General features: G+C 36.0%; 1 protein-coding gene across 4 annotated transcripts in view; it reads right to left on the minus strand.

The window, feature by feature from the left end:
• Nucleotides 1-27,883, minus strand: part of TPP2 (tripeptidyl peptidase 2) — a 52,267-nt gene that overhangs the window by 1,015 nt on the left and 23,369 nt on the right. The window contains exons 19-29 of one of the 4 annotated variants that reach the window (XR_011137829.1): nt 27,707-27,807; nt 24,458-24,554; nt 24,052-24,189; nt 21,277-21,521; nt 20,999-21,077; nt 11,788-11,939; nt 11,544-11,640; nt 10,434-10,564; nt 8,904-9,111; nt 2,470-2,560; nt 537-656 (exon numbers count right to left, since the gene is read on the minus strand). Coding sequence is in view for 2 of the 4 variants with exons in the window: in XM_068927792.1 (XP_068783893.1) it covers nt 537-656; nt 8,904-9,111; nt 10,434-10,564; nt 11,544-11,640; nt 11,788-11,939; nt 19,044-19,082; nt 20,999-21,077; nt 21,277-21,521; nt 24,052-24,189; nt 24,458-24,554; nt 27,707-27,807 (1,407 nt within the window). In the remaining 2 variants the exon portion in view is untranslated. Of the gene's footprint in view, nt 1-536; nt 657-2,469; nt 2,561-8,903; nt 9,112-10,422; nt 10,565-11,543; nt 11,641-11,787; nt 11,940-19,043; nt 19,083-20,998; nt 21,078-21,276; nt 21,522-24,051; nt 24,190-24,457; nt 24,555-27,706; nt 27,808-27,883 lie in introns of all 4 variants that reach the window. The other 3 variants (XM_068927792.1, XR_011137830.1, XM_068927800.1) reach the window with 3 other exon arrangements.

Consider the following 27,883-nt stretch of genomic DNA (forward strand, 5'->3'; position numbering starts at 1 on the left):
AGAGAGAACTATTAGCAGAAAGACAATAGATAGGAGATCTTTGATATACTTAGCCCTGAATGAGAAATAAAACCATCCTATGTAAGCTGCAGTCTTTCAATTTGATGGACAAAAAAATTTTGTCCTAGGGGATGTAATAATTCCCATCATCAACTCCCCCCACACCACATTGCTACTGGCAATATTTGTGATTACTAATATTAAAACCAAGGTTGAATAGCAACATTATGCTATTTTAAATATGCAAAACATTTTGAAGTAAGTTATCGCTATGCTTGCTACGTTCAACAATAAGTTCCAAAAACTAATTCTCTTAAAACTGACAGTTACTCATAAAAAAGTCATTCTAGAAAGAAGAAATCACTATTACAAAAGGAAGACAAACAACAAAAGCATGTGTTAAGCTTGTTAAAAAATGTTGCTTAGTGAGTTCTACAACTTAAAAGATATCAAAAATCCCAGAAGACGTGCACCTCTTATTTTCAAAAGCTTATTCAGCATGAACACAGTCCATCACTTGAACAAATGCACCTTACCTGAATGCAGTTTTTCAAGTTGTCCTTTGTTGGCTTCTCTTCTGCAAGTTTGGTTGCAAACTTGAGACCTCTCCCGTACATTTTATTTGCCAATGCATGCTTATAGGCAAAAGTCAAAACCTACAAGGTGTAAACAAAAACAAATTAGATTTTAAAATAATTGAATCTTGCAAGTCTTAAACAACAACAGATTCTGTTCAAGTAGCAGAAGTAATTTAAACAAAGTAAAACCTAAGATAGCTTTCAGTTTTTTGTAATAAAAAAGATGACTCACAGTAGTAGTTATAAACATGAACATCCTAGAGACTATTTCCTATTTCATGAACATATCTGACTTCAGAACATCTTATATAATGGACAGGTCGCTATTCAAAATATTGCATTAATTGCGTTTCTAGCTTTCTTGGATTTTTATTCTGTAGAAGCTACTGTTTGGCATATAAAAATCAGAAACCAGGCAGCTATATCTTTGACTCACAGAACTAAAGATCCGATTGTGAGGTTCGATTCCCAGGAAGTCACAAACTTATTGTAGAAATAAACGTGAACATACATGTGAATGGTTTTTTTTATATATATTTATATACATACAAAGATATGTACATAATCATAAACAAGCAATGAAGACAGGTAAGCATGAAGACAAGCCTCAGGTTTGGTCAGTTCCTTAGTCCTGATGATTTATTAAAACAGACTATGAAAAAAAAAAACTTCCTCTTGGTAACATTAATTCCAAAGAGACAGTATTTGTCCATGTTCTAACTAACATGCATAAGTGAATGCCTTTACTTTTAAGTATGTAATGTAAGTGCTAATGTAAAATAAATCAAGTTAATACCCTAGCACTGATCACATTCAGAGTATTACAAGATGCTATTTCATACTACTTCACCACTAATGCTTAGTGTCCAATCAAGACGTTTTATGTTCCACATATTCCTTTTGCACATCCATAGTAAATTTTTTTTTTCTTTCTTTAAACTGAAAAGTGACACATATCAGCAAAGTTAGGAAACATGGCAAAAAGGCTCAGGTTGTTTCTGTTGTTGGCAAAGTTTGTTAGGAAATCTGGCATTACAGTTTGCTATTCATTTCCTCTCAGTACAATGTTTTTCCTTCTCCGACTACTCCAATAAAAATTTGTTTTTCCCAACACCTGCTTAGAACATCCCAATAAGAAAACCTAACAAAAACATTCCAAAGATATTCAGAAATAAATATTTATCACTAAGAAAAAAAAAAATTAAGCATTTAATATTATAAGCACTAAGAAATCTGAGATCCCAATACTGCAAAGACTGAAAAATCTGCCTAACTTTAGCTGCCTGAACACTTGTATTAAATGTCAGTCACAAACAAAAGTCTTTGCAGGATCAAGACTTAAGAGATTGAGCTAAAAAACATCCCCCTAACCCCCCAAACACTTATTCCTAAGAAAGTAAAGGTATAATTTTCAAGCTCTGAAATATGATCCAAGCACTCAGAGTTGCTCATTCTCCTTCTGTCTTCAAGTACTTATTATGTTCTGCTGAAGTATTCATTTAAGCTGCTATAGATTTTGAATACTGAATTCTACTGGTTTAAGCACACACATATATGCAACAATGAGCATACAGCACCATTCACACACAGATTTTCCAAATATTACTATTGGAAAAACATTTTGCATGCTGCATTCTCAATCCAAATATTTTGGATATTTTCCGAGAGCAAAAAAACATGAGCAAACACTTCTGAACAACTGCTCAGTGGATCCACTAGCAGATTTAGTTGGTTAAACTAAACTTAAAAAAATGATCCCTTCCATAAAAGATGATAGAATCACAAAACAAAACAAAAAATTAAATGAAAGATGCATTGGAGCTCTCAGCATATATAACATATTGGAGGCTAACCAGAAATAACACCACTGCTCTATTAAGAAAGCTCTTACCTGACCCTGTAAGTTTTGAATGGCTACTGAACATCAGTGATAAAGGCAGGAGGAAAGCCACTTGACACCATTTCTTTCGTAACAGGGCTCCCTAGAGTTTTTGTGGCAAAAAAACAAAGCATTTTACGAAACACCCTTGCTCTGGCTAAGTAAAAAATGTGGGTATTTCTAAACGAGAAAAAAAAAAAATCTGCTGGACCAAAGAGGTTGCAACAACGTTCCAAGAGTTCTTGATAAAAGATAATAATTTCTGTTTTGGTGTTGGAAAAACTGTACACAGGTTAAGTAAAACTACTAGAAGTTCATTAGTTTTAGATAAGACAATGTTATACTTTATAACTTGTGCACATATTGATCAAATTAAGCCTTATAATTAAAACACTGCAAGCTTTACAATATCACAAAAGTGAAGCTTACGAGTCCTTGATGCTTATAAGCAAAAAGTAATTTGGAAAGCTATTAAGATGTAACAGAGAAAACAGCTGCTATCCCGATGCATAACAACAGCAGATAAACAATCTGTAGCATTTAAAAGCAGTTGACAGATGAAAGAAGTTAACTGAAATAAATTCTAAGTACTTGATAATATCATTTCTTAATTTCAGTAAATCAGCCTGACTTTTATAGGTATAGTGATATGGACCATAAATTGGCCAAAGCTCTATAAACAACGATGTCTATTTCTAGCACATTATGTTAGATAGCACATTTCCCAAACTAATGACCTGTAGAAATAAGTATACTGAGAGCCAGATCCACAACTGTGGTAGGATCTCTAGCTCCTAACTAGCTGCCCAACTTGTCACTAACTCCATTGATAACTCAGGTGGCTACATAAAGATAAGCACTTATGACGATAAAGTGCTGAAATGATATACCTTAAGATATCTGCAGAACTAAAATATTTAAAAGCCTGAAAACACTTTAAAAATAAATTATCTAGCAACACTAATCTGTCTAATAGAACGTTTCCAGGATCCTAATCCAGATTCCTATATAAAGGAAAACAAACTTGTATAATTAGTTACATCATCATTTAAACTATTGCTTAAAATGTATCTATAGATCATATAACATAACTTAATATTTTAATTATTTGAATCTATAGATAAACTCACTACAGCCACCAGTAAGGACACTGAGTTGATATGTTTATAATTACCAATAAGCAAGTTTCTTCAGGTTCATGTATATCTGTAGTAATAAACTAAGGCTTCTTAACCATCTTTGTTGCCTTTCTCCTCTATCAACTGGCTTATTACAAATAAAAGCAATATTCCTGTAAAAAAATTGAGTCATCTTATTTTCAAGAGAGGGAAGGGAGTTAGGGGAATCAAATATTTATCTGGCAGTTTTTGGCAGTGATTGAATATGATCAGCTGGAATAGATCTAATTTTACAGCTGCATCTGACACAGTGTGGACAGTAACATGAAAACTATCCAGGCTAAAGGAGTTTTAAAAGACAGAATGGAAAGGCCTACATCTTTTATTTGTCTACTTATTTTTAAATGCAAGTCTTTGCTTATCCCTGACAGCTACCTCAAAGCTGAGGGGCTAAATAAAAAAAAAGAAAAAAAAAAAAAGCATTACATTCTAACAGGTGAGACACTCCCAGCAACAAATTGAAAACATCCTACTACTCTCCTGTAGAAGTTGCATATAAAGATGGTGGTTTTGGTCTACAAATTAATTTTAAAGCTATGATCTGGATTAAAAAAAAAAAATCTGCACAATTTATATGCCATTACTGAAAACCCTAAAGCACTATCATGAATGAGTTAGCATAATCAAAGAAATACTTACTGAATAGAGCTGTGACAACTAGAGTTTACTTGAAATGCATGCATAGGGGATGTAAATATTTTCTTTCATATGCTTTAAAATAAGCCTTCAGAGAGAGACAAGCGATTTGAATAGAATAGCTGGAGCGTGAATAAATGTACTTACTGTCAGAGTCAGTACCAGCTTCCCTACATGCTTGCTACAATGTGACAACAGGCGTGATGCTACAATGGAAAATAGCAATTCAAAGGAACTTAATGTCCTGTGGCAAAACAGGCGATACAACTGCAGCAGACAGGTGAAACAAATGATACTATCTGGTTTACTAGAGGGTGAATAGAAACAAACAAAAGAGTGACCAGGTTCCTGATGCATCACTAGAAAAAGCGTAAAAGAAAACATGGTCACTTTGTTTTCAAAAATCCACTTAGCTTTTTAATTACTGTTATTTGGATGAACTTTGACTTATAGGAAGCTTAAAAGTAAAACCAATTAGGCTAATATGTCTTCCGGAAGTCATACGTGTTCTTAAATTATCAGTACAATATTAAATTTATTTTCACTTTCATATCCAGCTGCCGATGGGGCAAAGCAGTGTTCAAGTATAAGAAAACCTCCACGTTTGCAGTTCCAACATACTGCTTTAGAATAACCTGGCTGCCTCTTAAGGACTCTTTCATTTGAAGGACGTTCAGGCAACCTAGTCTATTCCTCATCCTACATCACTATTCTACTTTACTTTTCCTCCTTCCAAACCTCTTTCATTCCTCAAAAGATGAGTTAACCAAGGTTAGTTGACAGGGCCAGGTAACATCACTTCATTTGATCAGTCAAGTCTATGTCTAAGTGTATCATCACAGAAAGACCATTAAAGCCATAATTTGTTTGTTTGTTTTTTTCTTTTTGCCTTTTACCAACCTGATTTTTGGCCAAGCGCAACTCAACTAGACTAAAAAAAAATATGTATACAATCAGCAGAATGAATGCTCTTTCCCTTTACCCCAGCAAAAATACTTGGCTGTCACTTAGACAGAATCTGTTTAGAAACCTTAAATGTTATTTTACAAATTGAGTCCTCAACATTGTTTATTAAACTCATAGAAGGAACCAAGTCATCTGAAGAATAAGGTTCCCCTTATGAGTTCAAATTTTCCTTTGTCTTCAAAATACCAGCATTTGCACTAAGTTATTCAATTTTTGGTTTTTAAAAAAGCAAAATACTCCAGAAGCCCAAAAGTTTATTACATGTAACACTGACCCGGAGATTTATATGACTGCAGCTTCCAAAGAGCTAGAAGAAGTTATGAAGGAGGAAGACCAAATGCTAGCTCAGATATTTAAAACATTCTGTTGGTCCCTCTCTAGGACGCAAGACATTTATGTTTATCGAAACAGAAACCTGACAGTTTTAAGGACAAATCCACTTAAAAAAAAAACTTGTCAAACATTATAAATCAGAATGGATGAATATCAATCAGACAGCCATGTTTATGCTTAAATATAAGCTGCAGTATGGGAGAGGTGCATAGGATGAAGGAACTATAAAATATTAATTTTGTTTTTGAAGAAAAACAACAGCCCTTGACACACACGTATCGCTACTCTCACAGTTTACAACAAACATGGAGTAGGCATATAACTAAGTTTTTCTCCAATACTTTCTTTGTGTTAGAACACACTCTAATATAATTATGTAGTCTTGGTCACTGATAGCGACCCTTTAAAAGGCTACAATAAAGCACAATGAGATCATCTTCCTCATATGCTTATGCTTTTGACAAATCGTTTTCATACAAACGGTTTGTCACTGTCTGAAAATCCTAATATAACAACTGAAATAGCTGATGTGAACTGCAGAATTGCTAACTACAGTTAGTTGTTAAGAAAATTGCTAGATGGACAAGACATCTGTGAGTAATTTAAATGAAAGAATATGAACAATAATAAAAGTGAAACTTCTAGGAAGCAACTAAGAGAAATAACAAAGGTCTCCCTGTTGAAATGAATTCCTCTGGCTCTAGTCCTTTTCTCTAAACCTGCTGGCTGGGCAACTTTATACAGCACTATTATTTCATTTCAAAGTAAAATTCTCTTTTCAAAGAGCTTCCAGCAAGAGACAGCTTTAAAGTAAAATGGGAAAAATTAAAAGTCTTAACTCTATAGTTATAAGAATATTTTAAAAAGCAGCACGCGATTTCCATTCCCACTTCTATTTTTTTCTATCCTATCTACAGGTACTGCTGGGAAGGGGGTTACTAAACAGTACCACTGGACAGGTGAGAGGGTATATCCATCATAGGGTCTTCAGTCACATTGAATTGATTGTTAGCAAAATTGTCACTACGTGATCACCAACCAACCTACACGCTCCTGGACCACAGGAAGTACAAAGACGACCATCACAGAAGTCAAGCGACACAAGTTCCCTGCTAAGCAGTCAGAGAATCGCAGAGCAATTGGAGATGGAAGGGACCTCTGGAGATAGTCTAGTCCAACCTCCCTGCTCAAAGCAGGATCACCTACAGCAGGTTGCTCAGGACTGTGTCCAGGCAGGCTCTGAATAGCTCCACAACCTCTCTGGGCAACCTGTTCCAATGTTTGACCACCCTCACAGTAAAAATGTGTTTTCCCATGTTCAGACAGTATTTCCTGTTTCAGCCCGTGCCCATTCCCTGTCACTTAGGCACCACTAAGAAGAGTTTGGCTCCATTTCCTTCACTCCCCCAATGAGGCATTTATATACATTAATACAATCCCCTCAAGCCTTCTCATCTCTAGGCTGAACAGTCCCACCTTTCTCACTCTCTCCTCGCATATCAGATGCTCCAGTCCCTTTATCATCTAAGCAACGCAAGCAATATTAGTCAGACTAGTAATTGCAAATGTATGAGTACAGGACAATTTATCTGGCAACAAGAAACAACATGCAGATAACCTGTATGTGGGCCAGGTGGGGCTGAGTAAATAAGAGTCTACGTATGGGCAGAGGCGAGAGAGGTTGCAGAAAAGCAAGGAATGAAGATGGACTTCAGGGGTCATTAGGATTCGGTATGAAAGACTGGCTTTATTTTCAGCAGCCACCAGTTTAAAAAAACCAAACCAAAACCAGAATGTCCTAGAATATTCTTAGCCTAAAAGCATCCTCAGTTTGTTTAGATTTCCATCTGACTCATAATACATTCTCCTCACTAAGAAAAAAATCACGAAGAGGGAAAAGCAAACACCCTGCATGAACAGGATGGAAGTTATTTCCTTATTAAATAGCACTAAATGACCAATAAAATCTTTAAGGTTTTGTAACAATTTAACAGTACAGAGGCATCCATCTTCAGAGCAAAACCTGACCGTGCTCCTAGAGAAATCCATGGTTAAGGCAGTCAAAGAGCCAGGTTCAAATCCCTAATCTGTTTGATTCAAACCAGAGTTACTCGTTCCAGGCCCACAGCATTTAGCATAAGAGCACCAGGAATCAGTATTTATCTTAAAATAACATAACAGACTGATAAGCCTTCAACAAGATTGGCAGTTTTTCCACTGAAAATATTCCCATCAGCCTTGCAATCAAGGGCTAAAATTAAAACACAGGATAAACACTATACTGCAACATAATATTGTATTTACAGACAGACGTAAAAAACCCATCATTATTATACGATTAGAGCACAAAATCTGATACCACAGGATATTATAATCAGTTTTAGATTGAACGAGAAATACTTAAATATGGACAAGAACATATACGTTAAAAAAAACTGAGGGTAACCACTGCTACTGTTCTGGGGTCAGGCCTCCAGCTAAAGCACAGGTTCTTACCAGGAAGAGAAAAAGTAAGTCAAGAGAAATAAGCTGTTTTTTATTTCAGAGCCTTTTTTTTTTTTTTTTTTTAAAAAAAAACATATTCCCAAAGTACTTCAGACTCTTATAACTGAAATATAAACACACACACTGGTCACTTCATCTTCCACTAAAATGCAGCAACATGCAGCATTAAGCGCAGCAAACTACTGAAATAACATACAATAACTCAATGAGTAAACAAGCAAAGGCAAAAATGTTGTAAATTAAACTTGAGGGATTGTTTTTTTCCCCCGGCATAGCTATCTTGAATGAGGCAGACAGAATCTTGAAATAGGGAATTCTGTGCTAATAAATTTTTAAGTGTTATTTCTTCCTTTACCTCTACAGACACTACTGACAGCAAAACACAAAACTTCTCTTGTCCATAGTGTAGAAGAGGCTACAGAATGCAGGACTGAACAGAGTGGGGATGCTGCACATTTCTGTGTGCAGCTAGAACAGCGCAGAAGTTAATCAAAAATATTCCCTGAAAGGTACAGAAAGAAGCAATTGAATAAAGCAAGCAGCTTTTTCACAGAAATCTGGTACTGTTCTATACCCTTCCCTTTACCTCTACATTCACATGCACAGAGAGGGGTTTACCACAGATTTGATAGATTTCACAAGACCTCTGTGGAAAAAGGTCATTAAGGAAGCACAACATATAGGGACAGCATGAAAGAGTAGAAGGGGGGGATGTATGAGGCGGTGCACACAAAGGCGGTGCATAATTCCAGGAAAGACCATCAAAAAAACCCATCATGCAAAAGAAAAAAAATTTAAAAATAAATACATTCAAATCTGCTCTTTTACCTTGCTGTCAAAAAGATCGGTCCATTTTGTTGTTTCCCAGAACGTCTCTGTCAAAGCCTCTGAGCAGTTCTCATGATCCTCATCTTTTCCTTCTGCATCACTGGAAGCAGCCCCATCTTGGGCCTGCAGATGAAGAAGTTGGTCAGCCAGTGCGCTTCCTTTTCTACAAAGAGCATCCACTAAAGTGGTCTTCTGTTTTTCCATTTCACTGGGGGAGGAGAGAAGATAATATGAAAAATATTAAGGACCTACTGCAGATACATCAGTAAGAACAGAATCAATGCATTACTGAGTTTAAATTAAAATGGTTACAGCAGTTAGCAGACACAATGAAAATAAGCACGTAAAGATCATTTTTAGAACAAAGCTATTTATAGTTAACTAAACTAATTGTAAAGAACCACCTACAGAAACCATAATTAAAAAATGATTCTCAGAAGTCTGAAATGCCTTTGTTACCTTAAGGCATGGGCAACTCAAGGTTCTAAAACCAAATAAGCCAGCATCGAGCAACACAGCTTTACAGGTCTTGGCATTATAAACAGAGGAAGTCAAATCCAGCACTAACATAAGCAGATACAATTCTGCCGACTTCAAAGGAATTGCTCGCAGTTACACCGCCACTGAATTTGGTGTTCCATTTCAGATATTAAATTCAACCACATGATCTAATGGGTCAACTTATTGAGAAATGTTTAGAATGAAATTTATTAAGTGATTGCTTCACTTTCAAATCAGCAGTTCTAGAAAAATACACAAAAAATTCTGAATAGCTACAACAGATAGACTAGTCATACAATTGAAATCTAGTATTTTATCTGATATAATCAACAAATATGTATCTCCCCTTTTAAGGGCCTAATCTTCTGATTTCTTGCTCTTGTATTTGTGACTAAAACAGTGCAATATCATATACTGCAAAATCCACAAGTTACTCCCCAGATTAGGGCATCACCTTCAAAATATCATCTTTATAGTGATATATTTTGGTACTTCAGAGGAACTATCTAAAACTAGAGGGGAAAAAAAGGCATGAAAGCTCTTCCGAAATGCAGGAATGATCACCATGCCTTTCACAAACCTTTTGTGAGCGGTTACTTCCAAGACAGCTGCCAATTTTGTCTTCAAATCCAGTGTAAAAGGGTTACAAAGTATTATAAAAATGCAGGTAGCATTCTGAATGAACACCTCTATATTGAAATTCTAGTGGTCCCTCTGATTCGGGATTAAGCCTGATACAAACTTAATTATACCTCATTTTGCTGACATATTTAAATCCTGAGAACATCCTTGTTAATTTTATTTAAAATTTCTGAGCAACAAAATGGAAAGTTTCTCTGTTCTTATATGTTCCTGCATTCTAGATATATAATTAAATGATCTTGCAACCAAGTTTGAAACTGTCTGTGTCCAAAATAACAAGAGTTATTCAAGAAAGATTACAGTCATTCAAATTCTTATAAGCAGAGACAAAATGTACAGATTACAGAAATAGGATGCAAGAAAAAAAAATATTTACTGGGTAGGTACTTTTTTATAGTAGTTGCATCAGGCCTGGGATCAGTCTTCATAGCAAAATAAACGGCTAACGCTGTCTGATCAATATGAGATATTACAGTGTTTGCAGCTTCAACAATTTCATCAAGTCTTTTCATTCGTTCCTACATGAAGGACAAAAAAAAAAGAGAAAAGAAAAAAGGTATTTAGCAATACAAAAGTCGTATTACTTAATTACTGATTCTACTACCACTAGGATAATTGCAAAGGTATGCAGAAACAACACTAGGTAATTCAATATGCCCTCTTCTTTACCTTCTCCAATTTCTGATTGAAAATAACTGAGTATAAGTCTGCATTATCAAGATTCTATACATTTGTAGAGCTGAAAATAAACTGTAAAATATTAGGAGAGTATATGCAAAATGCAGAGACTTTACAGTAAGAAAAACACCTTTCAGGATGAATTTATCTTCTTAAGAAATTTCTGAAAAGAATGACTGCTACCAGCATGAGTGCAAAAGCGGAATAAGACAAACATTAGAGAAAAAAACAAACAAGTAAAAAAACCCAAATTCAAACTACAACCATACACATGAAGTTGTTTATCTTCCGTATTGGAAAAAAAACAGGTAGACATATGCTGGTCTGTTTTAACGGTTCATGTTTCTCATTTTTGAGAACAGTAACAGATGGTGGATTTAGCTGTACCAGTTCAAGGAGTTACTGCCCTCAGCTGTTTGAGCAATTCTGCTACAAGAAATTACTGGTAGAGGAGCAGAACAGGATGTGTGCTTGTCTTGGGTACCCCCAATTTGAATGGTATTGTTATAGTCTAAAACAGTAAGAAAGCTCACAGTATGTTCAACTCACCTTGAAGAAAGTGATATGCAGACATACTATACTTAGAAATACTTTTTTCATCTACTGTCAGGAAAGTAAATCACTGCCTGTTTAGGAAGCTGCCAATTATATCATTGTCAATCTAGTTACTAATTTCTGTTTTACTGTACTTCGCACAGGTATGGCAGTCACCTCAAGAGAAAACACTTAGGAAAAAGGATGAAGGGAAAACATTCAGATTCAGTTACTTAGGCTAAATACACGTATTGAGACAAATCAAGTTTTAAAAAGCTAAATAACCTTTTCAGAATCCAGCTGATGAAGTCTTGCAACATACAGTGGAAGATGATTAGGAAACGCTTCTTTCAACTCATTGTACACATCACTGGTATCCAGCCTAGAAAACAGAGCATGAAAGTACAGATTCTGGAGTTTCAGAGGTCCATAGTTTTTTCCTAACACTAAACAGTGACACTCAACTATTAAATTTTAACTTTCTTGGTACAACTGCTTTAAGCTCGTACAATAATGGCAGTAGACATACTTGGTCATCCATTGTATCTTTAGGTCTCTCAAAGCTTCAGCAAACTCTTCTTTTACATCCTTTTCTTTTTCCAGTTCTCTTTCTTTCTCTTTGCTGCCATTTTTACTCTTTGATGGTGATGGTATCAGATGATAGTGAACAGTAAGAACGTCCTGGAGGTGGGAAGAGAGAGACGTATTGAGGGGGATACAACATACCTTCTCTGATGCTACAAAATAAGCTAAATCACTACTCTGAGCTACACATACATTGAATAAGGATTCCAAGAGCAAAGGCATTAACTGTAAGACTTCAGAAACTGCTTTAACTTTTGCTAGCAATATAAGGATCCAAATATAAAAACAGTACAACTGGGTGTAAGAGAAGAAAACCTGAAGCTGATTAAGTTTCACATTTTTGTATTCAGGTAATTTTACATAATATTCCTTCAAGCATCAGAAGGAGGGTTTTTTGGTTTAAGAAAAGTAAAGTGATTTTGGTTAAAAGATGAAGGAATAAAATCAGTTAAAGATCCTATCCTTTAAAGTCTGAGAATAAACAAGTGAATGAAAAAGACTGAATTCTAAAAATAATATAACAGTCATATAAACATGAATTTGCCACATATTGTTTCAGGGGGAATATGCTCATATATATTTCTTCCACACGCCTACTGAATTAGCTGGTGCATCTCATCAACGTGTACAAGTATCTGACGGGGGGAGGGTGTCAAGAGGATGAGGCCAATCTCCTCTCCGTGGTGCCCAGCAACAGGACAAGAGGCAATGGGCAGAAACTGAACCACAGGCAGTTCCATCTGCACCCGAGAAAAAACTTCTTCCCTGTGAGGGTGACAGAGCATTGGAACAGGTTGCCCAGAGGGGTAGTGGAGTCTCCTTCGCTGGAGATATTCCAAACCCGTCTGGATGTGATCCTGGGCAATATGCTCTAGAGGACCCTGTTTGAGCAGGGAGGTTGGCTAGATGATCTCCAGAGGTCCCTTCCAACCTCAACCATTTTGTGATTCTGTGATCTACAGTCAACTGTTTTCCATGTTGCTGCTACACATTTTTCAGGTTCACCTATATTTGTATTCAGATTAAGTAGACAGAACAGCCAAGATATTTTTTGAAAACTCTATATGCAAGCACAGAAATACTACTATAATTTGACTTCATGCTACACTAGTCAACAATTACCATGAGAATAGCAACTACAGACATTTAGAACAAAAAACTTAATTGATCTCAGACCATGCTCTGAATCCTATTTCCTAGGATAATTTACACATAAATTTGGAATTAAGTCAGTATTAGTTTTCAACCACTGCTTCTAACGCATACAACTGCTGGGGACTTTGTTGTTGTTGTTTGTTTTAAATTTTGCAACTTTTTAACAAGCTCCTCTGCAAACATTCAGTCCACATGTCCAGTTATTTTATATAAGCTATTTCACAGAAAAGATTACTTAAATCCTCCTTATAGCATCTGTTCGTTACACTGTGTCATCTCTTCAAGTGATGCAGCAATCTAATTGTTCATACCAATTATTCCAAAATACATTTGTGTGAATATATTTCCCATAAATCAAGTCAGTGTTGTATAATTAAAAAAACAAAAAAACACACTTGTGCATGATATTTTAGTCACTTAAATAGTGAGTAAAAAGGTGACTATTAATAACTTTTGAGTATAATCTTGGAATAGTCACCTCTAACATCACACTTCTGAACCTATTCGAGAACAGTGATGCAGATTTTATTTGAACTGATAGTTCAAATAGAACAGCAGCTTGCTACAGGTTACTGAAAATACTGGTAAGACAAAATTACATCAACTTGCCCTTAAAAAATTACTCCAGGTATTTAACATGTAGCTACAATTGAACCACAAAACTGACATTTAAGATAAACAGCTATTTTTAAAAACTAGTTCAGATCCCTAACAGAAATTAAAGGGCAGTCATCACATGAACTACTCTACATACATGTATTTCAAGTATGAAGCATGTGACCAAGTACTAAACCCAAGTAAGACTTCAGTAATACCTAGGCCAGAGCATGACAAAAATGGGTCACGGAGGCAAGCACACGCAGCGTAGAATGCAGAAGTCAGGAAAACTGTACAGGAGCTTGCCATGGTGATTAGAAAAGTAGAAAGCAAGACATAGCTCGTAAGAACAAAACAAACATCAAGATGTTTAAGAAGTAAGAAAATCCGGATCAGCAGTTTAAGGTGGTTTTTAAATACATCTTCTACTGATATTAGTATCTTCCTGAGAAAGAAATCTCCCTTCCTAAGAATATTGTTATAAGATCTCAGGATTTTCTTCTATATAGCTGATTTCCTTCTTTAAAGTCCTCTTCAGTCTTAGTTGGCAATATCTAATTGGGGTTTAGGTATCTAAATGGCTGTTGCATTCTCAAGCTCTGTCTATATGAGAAGACTACCAGTCCGGTTTAAGGTTTCAAAACAAATGTAATTAGTTCAGCACAATCCCAATTATGTGGATGAATATTTTCATTTAAGAGACTTATCCTACATAGTTAAATGATTAACAAGGCAGTGAAATGCCAGCTCACTGTTCTCTCAGCTAGTTACGTCCCCAGGAGATTCTGCAAGCACTACAAGCCATGACCACTAAAACAAAAACAATGAGCTTCAAATTTGGGCACCTTTCTTTCTCAAAAAGAGTTCACAGAGAAGTGTAGCAACATAGCTTCTTCCTGCAACCCATCAGAAAAAGCACCAAATAAAGTGAGCTCCAGCAGCCATTCCCTTTTCCACAGACACCAATCTTATTTCAAGACAGAGATAAGGTCCATGTGCATATCACATTTCACTAAACTATCACAAGACTAAGTACAGACTTTAGGCTTCTGCACCATTTTCATCATTCCATATGTAACTGCTAGCATTAGTTATGCAAGTCCTTGCAATCCCTTAGTCACCAGAAGATCTCAGGATGACACTATCCTTGCCTTTACAGAAACGAAGTAAAGTATAATTTCTCTTCCCATAGCAGTGAATTTCACAGTAGCGTTTCAAAGGATTTGAAGGAGGCAAAAGAGTACCCAAGATATCAATTTCTGCACCGTCCCTTCCCCAAGGCTCTTCTGAAACAACCTGAACAAATTTTAGTCCCCTGGGCAGGAAGACAAGAGGCTCGTCCAAATATTCTCAGAAATGTGAAAAGTCTGTAGACGTTAAGGATTTCTGGAAAGTATTAACATGATGACGGGGGAAAAAAAGAGTCCATTCCTTCATGCGCTTCTTTTCCTGGATTTATAGGAAACACTAGTTGCCATCAATTTCCTATACATCTTTTCCCGAGTTAAGTCAACCAGTTGACTTTAACACAGAACCTAGATTTAATAGGCACAGCACTACTTACTTTTAGAAAAAAGGCTATTCAGGTTAACTAAAACATGGCTGATTATAAGTTAAATGAGCTAGTGATGGCAACAAGTTCACTACCAAAATGAAAAATTTTAATACTTTTCATTATTAGACTGTATGAAATTAAGTGTACTCAAACTGATGACTGAAGACACTTCATATCTGCCAGGACCATTTTTTCAGTAAGCCTAAGCATGAACATTAGACTACACTAAATAACATTCGGAAGATAACAACATTATCTATAAAGGAAGACTGGCAATGGTAATTGCTATTCTCACAAAATATTGCTAGCCCTGACTTAATGTCACTAAATTGGGTTCAACAACCTACACCGTTTACATTAAACATTAGAAGTAATGGAGGAAGAAAAGGCTACTTCACACAATTCAGTGCTTTAAGCGGTTTTCTTATTCAAATTTCACTCTGCTTGTTGTATCATAGCAACCAGATTGCTAGCATACTGTATTTTATTTTTTATATTGATGTAAAAAAAATATATATAACTATAGATAGAGAAAGAGAGTGAGCAAGCATACTTTCCACTGAAAACCTACTGTAAGGAAACTTCCCAATTAATGAGAAAGCTGCCCTTTGCTTATTATCTAAAAACAAACTAAATAGTGTTAAAAACCTTGGAAGTACAGAGGATTTGCACTTCGTTCAGTGTACTTTGTGTATAGTTGGTAAGCCTCAGTGGGTTTACTTGTAACTAGAACTACAAACTGCATACATACAAGGAGCACAGTGCCCTCAAAACAGTCACCTCAAAAAAGCTTAATTAAAAGCTTAAATATTCTCTTAAATTCCCTTCAATATTTAAATTTTTGTTGAATGATTCAACATCTGGTACTTTATGTGGAAAAAGCATATGAACTATCTTTTTTTCTGTTTTAAAGCATTCCACAGCAAAGCTAAGCACAGCAACCAGCTCCTTAAGGAATGCTTCCCTTATCTCATTTTCCATTTACTAAATACCAAGCACGCACATAACAGACTGTGGTTAAGAAATTCCGCAGCTACTTTAACTTGCAAACAATTTAACATTGCTTATTTTTATGGTACTAACCTTACTTAATTGAAAATGAATGCAGTTTCTCAAAGTCACCTTCAAATATACAAAATTAAATCAGACACACGTAGTTCATCCCATTTTTAAAGGTCTCCGGGTTAGAAAGGGGAGTGCAAGGCTAGATAGTGCTGAACGGAAGTCATGCAACACATTTCCCCTCATACGAGAGTTTAGAACAGTATCTAAAAATATCTGCATAGTCCATTCCTTGCTCCAGAATAGGGAACAGGAGGGTAGAGTAGGAAACTTTTAATCCCTTAGGTCAGTCAATACATTGCTGTTCAAAAGCTGCGTTATGTAAAATAATAGAAAATGCTTTTTACAGACCAGAAAAAGTCAGGGATCTATTTTCATTCTGACTAGGGAGACAAGGGAAAAATCTCAGATTCTATATCGGATATTAAAAGCTAGGTGGTGAAAGAAGAAAGGCACGTAAGACCAATTTGTTTTTCACATGGCTGTTTAGCATGCACCTCTCCATTAGAGACTAACAGCACGTTAAATCAACTTCTCAAGTCAAGACAGCAGGGTTCTCTCTACTTCAGCAGGCACCACTGTCAAGGAAAAACCACTGAATCCTGAACCTTATAGTCATCACAGGTTCAATTAGAAAGGAAAGGTTTTTTTGTTTTTTTTTTTGTTTTTTTTGTTTTTTTTAAAAAGGTCCAGACACATGAAGACATTCAGTAGAAACCCATACCTAAGGTGTCTTTTTATATTTACATAAAATTTAGTCTCGCAGAAAAGCTCTTATGTGGACAGCCCTGCTGTACGTGTTTAGTAAGACAAAGACCCCTACTTATTCTGTGGAAAGGACCCACTGACGTTTTTATTTGGTTATAAAATAATGAACTGTCTTTTTTGGAAAAAGACAGGCTGCTATTTCCTAGCATAACCTCAAATTGCTTTCACACAAAAGAAGTATTTTCAAACTGCCACAAAGCCCATCCTGGGTTTCTGATAGTGCCACACACACAAGGTGCAAGCTATCATATTTGGGGGTGGGGAATGACTTTCTGTAGACTAGTCACTGATACTAGAGTAAAAAAAAAACCATCCCTAAAACAAAAATAAGGTCTATAAACAAAAACAAGAGGGGCAGGACTTCTCTGTAAAAAATAAGATGAAAAGTCTGTGTGTACCTTGCTGAAATACAACTTGACTCACCAGTCCACAAAAGGGTTAAAAACATTTTCAAGCATGGAAAAAAATCTGCACTGCACACATATTTTAAGCAAGGAAGCAGGGTAAGTATTCCAGACTTGTCAACTAAAAAGCCTGCAGATTTTCAGTCTCAGGAAGAACTATTAGTTGACGAAGCTGTTACGAAGCAATGTTCTGAGATACAGTGCATTTTATTACCCATGCTTAGTAGGACAACACCTCTTACGGAGCACAGGTGGAAGTATCAAGAAAAGGAACAGTTATTTTGGCTTAGGGGTATATACTGCTCATATCTCAAAAATCTCTGCTCTAAAGACAAAAGAAAACATCTAGTGACCTCCTGGAACTGAATAAGAGGTTTCCTTACGCAAATTAAATTATGATTAGAGAATATTAACTTCCTTACCACAAGGTTCACTTAGTGAAAACATTACACACTATCCCCCGGAAACCACGTATTCACAAAGGATTTTAAATAATCTATTTAAAAGCAATAGATATAACTTTTAAATATGGTATGAAAATAAAATAGCAGGAATGCGCATTAAAACGCTTTTCATAAAGCCTAACCATGCTCCCATTCCGTTATTACATCAAGACGAAAGGCAGCAAACAAAGGCTCAGTTACCAACTCACTGTTAACAGAACAGCAGATTACTGCAATAAATTGTTATTCATGATTCCCATGCTGTATTTCTAACACAGACCCTGACTAAATTCACATGTCAATCCAGAAAATAGCATCTTGAAAACAAAAAGAATGTAAAAAAAAAAAAAAAACAACCTTAAAACTTTAAAAGAGCAAAGCTAGAAAAACAAAATAGCAGCCCAATAAAGGTTAGACTAATCTAAACAAACCAACTAAAAGTCACCAAAAAACCCACAGACTTTTTCAGTCTCTATCTGGGGGGCAGAATATTATAATACCTAACGTAAGAATTTGAGAAAGCACAACACTGCTGTGTTAGGGTCACTCAATTTTTTTCCCCCCAAAATGAAATATCTCTAACACACGCTACAAAGTATTTTCTGTGAATTCTACTGCCAGCTCTCACAGTATGAACAGATGCATTTAGTTCACGTTAACCTGTAATGAATATTTAATTTAAGTAAAAGCTAAAACATGATCAAAGAAACTTTTCCACCAATTCCATCTCTTCTAAAAAATAACTGCTATTATAATATATTTTCCATTACTAGGATGAGAGCCAGCTCTCAATTCAGTACTTTTGATGTAGAATTGAATACTTCACTGCATACCAAAGCGCTAGGTTCATTTTCAGTTTTTAGTTTGCAACAGAATGGAATAGGTAGAAACATTTGCAACGGAAAAGTCTAGACCACAAACACTAGAGATTCCTGGGTATTTTATAAAAAGAAGTTACAGACCACTAATCACCCCATGCATTTTTACGGCACCTATTGCAGGAGTATCCACGTGCTCACGTTTCTCAGTTAGCTTTATAATATAGTAGTGTTTTGTCGTTCTACCAGTAGACGTGTTTAAGGTGATGAAGCAAACAACCGAAGACTAAGCAGGTAGATGAGGGAGACAAATTTAAAATTAATACTGGTAGACAAATTCTTTAAGTCATATGCAAAAAGACTTAAGTATATCTTTTTCAAAAACTAACATTCAGTACCTTTTTAAATTTTCCTTGTCGCTTTGCTGCAGACTGCCCCTGGGAGTTAGAATAACATACTGTAAGAAAACATGCACACACCACACAGGACGGAGACACCTTCTCTGTACAATTATACTTTCAACCTACAGATTTTTAAACTGTTAGAGAGTCACGTCTATGATCAAACATGCTCTTAAAGCACGCTCTTTCATTTTTAATTAATAAAACAATGCATTATTGTATATACAGTCTATTGTTCCTGTAAAACAAGCAAGTGTTGTTAGCCACTTAGCTCAAATTAGTGAAATTACAGAAATTCAGCTTCAAAACTGTAGATTTTAGACTGTTTAGTGGCATTGTTCTATTTCATAACACACACATTGAAATCAGATATATTTTCCCCTCAAATCACACCCCACGAGGCGAACCAGACACTTTGCTGCCTATTCCTCCCTTTTTGTCTCCTGGTGCATACTGAGGGTCACCGAAGGCAGCAGAATCTAATGCTACTTGATATCAACCTTCTTCCAGTGAAATATGACCGTAACAACAATGCTTTAGAGTATGATGCGAGACAGACCTCAGCAAGAATTTCTCTCAGTATAAGCTCTGAAGTTCTCTTTGCTGCCAATAATGGAAATTTGACTGGTAATACCTGCTAACTACTGCCTCCTGTCCCAGAAATCACTGTATACAACAACTTCATCTGTTTTAAAATAAACAGAGACAAGAATTACAACTAATTGTTTAAGGAACTCCAGCATTCAGGTTAGACAAACTAAACTACACTACTGCGATGGATTTACCATGGATTTTATAAAAGTATACTTGCAACCTTGCAGAAATCACAAAGAAATATAAGAATAAAAATTTTTGGTTAGCTACTAGGTTTTTCCTCATTAGAAGTATAGCTTCCTACATACATGAATTCTCTTGGGAAACATTAACTAACCTGTAGTTACAACTAAGATTAATACTGTAATTTTCCCCATTGATTACAATCAAATCAGATTTAATGAACTACACTTGTCTATTCAACAAGATCTAAAAGGTAATAATATACGCCCACCTCCTCACAGAAACACACGTTCTATGAAAACAAATATTCTTATATCAACTTGTTCAGCCACATTTAGTAATTTTTAGTCCCATAGATGGGCTACCTCTAAATACTCATGATCAACATTAATTCAAATTTACTCTCAGCTTTATCATCTATTTAAAAGCCCTGGAATAGCTAAGGGATCTTCTAGATATCTGAGCACTAGATACATGCAAATAGTGATACTTTAAACGCTGTTGCACTACAGACTCATTCAAGTTAGGAAATAGTTTTTACAAGGATGCTGCATTATAAGCAAAATAACAACAAAAAAGACCATTTTTTCCACCATGAAATACTTTGTTGGAGCATACAGTCATACTAGTGGTTGACAACATCCGAGCGTGCAGCTGGTAACAAAATCTGCTTAGGCATTTGGAGTCAACAAAAATGTCTCATAGTTTGAGAAACACAGGTGTTACAAAAGTACTTATTTTTGATGAGCTGCATGCATGCAAGGAAGAGTATTGAGGTTTACTAGCGTATCAACATGCACAAAATAAAATATGTGGAGCTCTATTTTTCCTCTGTTCAAAAATGATACTAAACTACGCAATTATATCAAACCATTTTTTAAGGCTGCCACACCAACAAAAAAGCAGTTGCTTCTGCAAAATATAAGGATTCAGAGCTAAGGAATAGCTAGAATTTAAAAAAAAATGTAGTTTCAAATTTAATTACAGGATGAAAATGAAACTACTAGAAGTTACTCGGATTTTAAAATAAAACAACTGCTTCTAAAGTGTGTTCAGTTAGTAAACTGAGCGCTCTTTAAAGTATTAAGGCAAGAAAATACAACACTTCCTGACATGCCATTCTCCTGCTTGAAAGTTTTCAGAAAAAGAAACTATCATTTGTTTCAAATACTCACAGCTTTCTTTCCAAGTTCTGTTTTAGACAGCGTAAGAGCTCCTGCAAGATAGCATCCTGGTCCTGCTCCTTTAGGTATTCTATTTAAATAAAGAAATTCAACATAAAAAACAAGCTCATTAATGTCAATTCAGACTACAACAAAGAACCTAAACTGTGAAAGAGCAACATAGGAGAAATTACCAAGCCCAGATAGGTAGATACGACAAAGTATCATTTTAGTTAGGTTTAGAGGCAGCTGGTTAGACGCACACCAGAAACAGGACCTCAGTAACTTACTTGTCATCAGGCAGAGATGTAACAAAGAATGGCTGACTGTGTTTTGGTGGTAGTGTCAAACTGTTGGATTTCTTCTTCCCTAAGAGAGCAAGGCTATGGTTTTCATAAATATCTAAGCTCAAGGTATTAGACAACCTGTGAGAAACAATAAATGGAAGGTCTTTGATGCGATCCAGCTCACTGTTCTGTTCATGACGAATTTGTAACCGAATAGTATAATCTCCTTTTTCCAGTTTCACAGAATACTGAAAGAAAGAAGTTTGTGTAAATGTCAAAATTAAATACTCATCAAGATTAAATACACCACGCACATAGAAACCCGGAAATAAAACTGTCATATTTTCCTGGATGTACGTAGCTCTAACCACTTAAAATATGCTAGACCATTTAGCTTTTGAAATCTTAGGAAAATGGTGCACTTCCAAAATTTCTGACAGCAATCAAAACACATTTTTGTACTGAATGGAGAAAAAAAAAGAATAATTTTCAGATCACAAAATAGGCTGGCATCATTTGCTCCTACTCTAACACTTATTAGTCGCTCAAATAAAAAACGAGACTTCTTGCTAAACTTCCAGTTCAAAAACCCCAGCAAGTTTTCCTCAATGTACTTGCAGTTTACTGTGCAACTCTGGAGTTTAATGATTTACATCACTTCTTACTGTCTCCAATATTACAACAATTTTCACACTAAGTGACCCAATATTTCTTTGGGATTTAGGGCTGATCTTTAAAGAGCTGACAGATACTTTGCCTTGATTCTACAAAGCCTTCATACATGCACTGAGGCATGTGCAGATAGCACCATCCTTATTTATAAAAATAAATGAGCAGATTCTTAGTTTGGAATATATTCTTTAGTTTCTACCAACCTAATATGGGACTATATGAATGTTATGGGCAGTAGTATGCTAAGTCTCCTTTAGGACTTTTCTGCTGCGGCAATACAAGAGGCAGAGTCAAAACTGCAGGGTTTAATGAATAAGCCTTATTTAACTACTGCTCCACAATGACATTATGACTTATTCTATATATATAATTTTTTCCTGTTTAACCAAACGTAACAATTCAGTAACTGTTTCCTCTTACTCGCGCAATGGGAAATACAGGCTATACAACTGCCCTGTCAGTTCCACAGACCACAGTTTGAGCAGCAGATCTGTATTATATTATGTAAATGTTTCTCATACTACACTAATAGCTAAGAATCTTGGTTCAGAGTTTCAGAACCTTACTGCGGCTTTTGTATCGATACCAAAGGCATCTTAGATCTCATGGGAGAGCCTGAATTTTTGCACTGTCCATTTCATGATAACCTACAAAAGTAACATAAGACATAACTTCAATTCAAAACAAAATCCTGCACACCCTTGCTTAGTAGCCACTGGGCTTGGGGGAGCATGAAATTTTAAGATGTTCTCCTTCAAGTTAAAAAATTATCCTAGGATCAAATATTTTTTCTTCAAACAAGTTCAGGACTACCATAATTTAACTCAGAGCTGAGTCACCAGGTGTCTTGGTCAGGCCTAAGCCCAAGCATCATCTAGAAACATCTTCAAAAGCTTATCCTCAGATACAGCAGGTCTTCCTCAAATCATGTCTAATACACCTCAATAAGGCTTTGTTCTAAGCATAAAAGCAGTCATATATAAACAGGACAGGAGTACAGGGTCAACCAGCCCTGAAAAGAGGGACATTAATTGAGGACTACCCTTCTCTTAGAATTTCCCTTATCTGGGCTATAGAGTCATGCTTCCTGTTGATATTTCTTCCAGGATTTACAAATCTTGAACGGTTTTAGAATTTTTTAGAACGATGCAGAACACCAGAGAAGCACAGACAGGTCCACCAGGCATAAGTAACAGACAACTTTGGTAGTTTTTAGATATCATAGCACATTAAAAATGCAGGTTAAGGAATATAAGTTTAAATAATTCAATTTGTGAACTTAATTTATATGATTCAGAAGACATGCATTAAAGTGGATCTCAATATTTACAGTTCCAGAATCATCAATCTATCTATAAATTAACATTAGATTGATGAAGTCCAAGTGTGAATTCAGGATGGTAGTTAAAAAAACAAAACAAAACGCCCCACATCCACAGAAAAAAAATTTTCCCTTACGTCTTTTTCTCCTCCTACATAAGATCCTGATCCACTGGAGCAGACAGTGGAACAAGATCCCCACATAGAGCACGATATCTACAAGCGTTGTCAAAAAGCACCGTTTGAAGGCTTTTTAAAGACATTAATAGCATGCAGGACAGCCTTCATGGACACAGTTGCCTCTGATTTGTGAAAGGACAAGTTAGAATACAAAAGAGTCTAACTCAGTAGATCCTTTCCATCTTAAATAGAAGAGTTCAAGGTATCTTTGTAAAAAAAGAAAACCAAAAAATAAAACAAAAAAACCCAAAGACAAGAACTTGAGTTCATTTCTTGAGCAGCATGGGTCAAAATGGCAAAAAAAAAAAAAAAAAAAAATCACAAGTTAACAGCTTTTTGTAGAAATAAAGCAAGCCATAATTCTTACTCCTCCTTTGAGAGCGAGGAAAAAAGTCCTATGAAAACAAACTTGGTAACTTCTTACCCCGTCCCCATACAAACATATAACTGAATGATACAATGGCTGCCCTTGTTCTCATCTCTTCATATTATACCTATGCACCAGGATCTGTTGGGAGTTAAAAGCAGGCTTGGGAGGTGAAAAAGGATGAAACTTTCACATTTGCAGAAAGCAGTAAGGTATAAGATAAATATATTGCTCTGTACCTGGTGTGGATAAGCATCTCCTGACCCCATTTGTCTTTTGTTCTGGTCAAAAATAATCCACAGTTGACTATCAAATTCAGATTCATATAGCAATTCACACAGAAGGGGACAGCTTGGAGTTACTTCTCCACTCTTAGGCTATAAAAAGAAAAGGTCAAAACATTTATTCCACCGTTGCGTAAAAATAAGGATAACCTTGATGCACACATTCAAAAGGAGACCTGAACTGAAGCCATTTCAAGCAACAGTAGCTCCTAAAGAGCACCATATCAGAATTTTGACTCTAGAGAGTCTACAGTCTGACTCTAGACCCCATTTCTGACAGGAATCTAGTTAAAGCTAAAGCTTATTTTAGAGAACACGCTGTATTAATTAACGACAAACAACAATCAAAAAATCCCTTTACCTGATGGAAGTTATAGGTCAAAATCATCTCATACAGTTGACGATTATTTGGTAAAATATCTCTGGATCCCAAAGGTTTTATTTTTGCACTCACTGGTCTGCAGGTAAAAAACAGAAGACAGCATTAAGAGATACGTTTATTCTATATCAAAATTCAGCTACCCTAAGCAGTAACATATTCTGAATTACAGCTGAATTCAGCATGTGCAATAACATCTCTTAAAATACTGTAACCATCCAAACAACATAATAAATTCTTCAATTAAAATGGATGTCCGTTCAAAAAGAAGGCTTAGTGACATAACAGACACTGCCAGATATGGAAGTCAACAGAACTTAGCAAGCACATCTAATGCTCAAAATTAAAGGCCATGATAGACTGGGAAGACCAACAGACTTTAGGATTAGGAAAAAAAAAAAAAAAGGTTACTTTACATCTCCATAGTCTTGTTGCCATCAGCACTTTAATTCACAGGCTGAAGAATGAATGGCAAGTAATTTTCAGGACAGAATAAGTAGTTAGTTGAAATTTGTTTGCTATAGAAAGGTTCTTTCAGAAGAGGATTTTTAAGAGGCCTTGCAGAAATCAGAGTAATAGTCAGCTCCCTATAACACAAAGGAAGAAGCTTTAACCAACATTACTTATCTGGAAACTCAAATATAGTTAGGAGAAGCCATTGTTCAGAGCAGCACAACTCTTTAAAAACTTGTGCATCAAAGAGTAAAGGCCAAATAACATCAAGATGGGAAAAAGAAAAAATCACAATTTTGGAAATGCAGAATGACTTGTGCAACACGTAAGACTACATTTCACACATGCATTACGATAACTTTAATTATATGATCAGGATTTTTCCACAAGTCCCCATCATTTCTCGAGTACAAAGAGGACCAACCAGCCACCAGGGGAGTCCTGTACTGCGTCAGGCCACAGGACCAGTTAGCCCAGGATTCCTACTCTAACAGGAACCAAAACGGAACTGCTGACAGAAAATCGTAAGGACAGAGTAATAACATACATGATACGTCCCCCTAATACACACCCTGTTTCCAAGCATTTGAAACTCAAGAGACCTAACGAGAAGTCATTCAGTAATTTTTCCCCCCCTCTGTGTTACGACTCATTAATATATTATTAATAAATTAGGGGTTGAAGAGTGACTTTTGTGTGAAGTATATTTCTCATTGGTCTTCTTAAATGGAGTTCATTTGCTGTCAGATGAGCACCTCACAAATAAATACAAGGAGATAACAGCATGCCTATTCTACCAACCAAGAATGAAACAAAGATACATTAGGGGACTGCTTCGTTTCCTCACTTAAGGCATATGAAATCAAGTACTTCCAAATCTAGCATTAGGTAGCATGTCCATTCAACAGCAAATGCCCAGTGACCTCAATTCCAGTTAAAAAAGTCCAAAAGTCTCAGTTGGGCACCAAGGTCTGTGTTAGAAAAGGGAGCTAAACCGAGCTCTAGCCCAGGTTAGCACTAGTGCCTGCAGGCCGCAGGACTGAATTGTAAACGAGCTCGAGAGACATTGCTGAGGATGTGACCGCAAAACCAGCTAGAACCAGCGCTCAAAGATACCGAACAGAAGGAACAGAGGTAATGGTTAACCTTTGCATAAGATAAGGCACTGTGAAACAGGAACACAGCAACCGTCCTCAGATGTAGACGTGAATCGATCAAAAAGAAAGAGACCACCGACTCAGTAAAGAAGACTGGAAGAGACTGTCGCTAGCTGGCGAGGAAATAAGACTGTAAAGAGTATAATTATCCCAGAATTTCTTTGTTCTGTGTCCCTCCCTGGAAGCACCCAGCTCGAGCTGTTACTTTGCTGTATCATCATTTAAGTAAATAATTAATTTCACTGCTAGACATACATGCGACTCTGCTCTTCCAAAACCTAGGGTTGAACTGTTTCCATAACAGTCTTCAATGAGGGGTCCAAATAATGGGAAATGTTAAATTATTGATCACTCTGAAATTGTCTGGCCAGAATCCTTAGCCCAGGCCTTAAAACTACTGCTCAAACTGTATGGCATTTCTTTCTCCTCCAGATGTTCCCAACCTTATAAATTACGGCACTCATTAGGAAATTTCCAACAAAGCTTTACCTCCAAATCAGTGCGTGTCAAACTAACAAATAAATACAACCTTTCACAAGAAATTCTGTACCAGTTTTTACAAAAACACTCCTGATCAATCAAAAGAGAAGATAATCTTCCCAGATCAAAATCAGGCAGGAACCGAAACAGTTCCATGACAAGTTTTTAATAAAAGTTACAAGTTCATCCAAACGCAGAATGGAAGAGTTAAGAAATAAGTTTCGCACACAGAGAATTCCCTCCCTTCTCAGCTATATTCACTACATACCATCCAACACCCGCAGCAAATAACGTGGAACTTCTTTAAATAGTAGCCTGCTCATCTCCAGAGGAACATCCCCTGTTCAGTGCCTCCAACGTAAGGATCCCATGAAGAAGGTAATACACATGGAAACTGTATAGCTGTCTTTACATATGCCTTTTAAAAACTGTTATCACATTTTAGTTTTCTGTCTTGGTCTAGGAAATTTTACGATAAAAATCTCCAGAAACATCAGCATATGGTATAGACCAGCATCTACTAGATTGGAAGCTATTCAGGTATAGAACACGCTCAAAGGCTCCAGTATATTCTGGCCAACTGCAGGATATACAACATTTTCATTCTGGCTGGAAATTTTTAACATTTAGTTCCTGTGCTCTGAGAAATTTCTACTAAAGAGGTAGCAGCTTTAAGATAAGTTATCAGGCCAAGCTTGGATAATTTTTCCAAGGCGATAGTAAATAATATAGTCTTAGTAAAAGGTACCAACCTACCAGATTTCATGTTTGCAATACTGCTTCAAAAAAAAACAGTGACATCAAATTATGTAGTACAATTTATTTCTTCAAATATTATAGTGTCTTTTACCTCTAGTAATCTCCCCTGGAAACAGTGGAATACTTTAAGTGTTTTAAAAAAAAACTTAGCCTAAGGAAAGTAGCTTGTATGGAAGAAGTCACCATAGTTGTCCAATTTTGTCAAAATTGACAAGGAATAATAAAAAAAGCTGAGAAATTTTTCAGTGTGACACTTTTAAACCTACTTATAATTTCCCAAGAATATTGTTGTTATCCTACGTTTCACTGTTAGTTTGTTACTATTTCAGCCACATACTAGTAACTTGCCCATCTTCCCAAAGCAGTTCCCCAGAAACGCTACCTGAGTGTTTGAACCCAGCTTTTCAGATTTATGCATGGAGCAATGTCTTCATACTTCAAAAGGGACTGAACATCAAACCGCACGATGCCTTCTGAAGCGTGCTTAAGAAAAAAGTAAAATAATTATGATTCTGTACATTTAAAACATAAGATATGGACAATCTGATGTGTCCCTCAA

This window comes from Struthio camelus, chromosome 1 (genome assembly GCF_040807025.1).
Source record: "Struthio camelus isolate bStrCam1 chromosome 1, bStrCam1.hap1, whole genome shotgun sequence".
NCBI classification, from domain to species: Eukaryota; Metazoa; Chordata; class Aves; order Struthioniformes; family Struthionidae; genus Struthio; species Struthio camelus.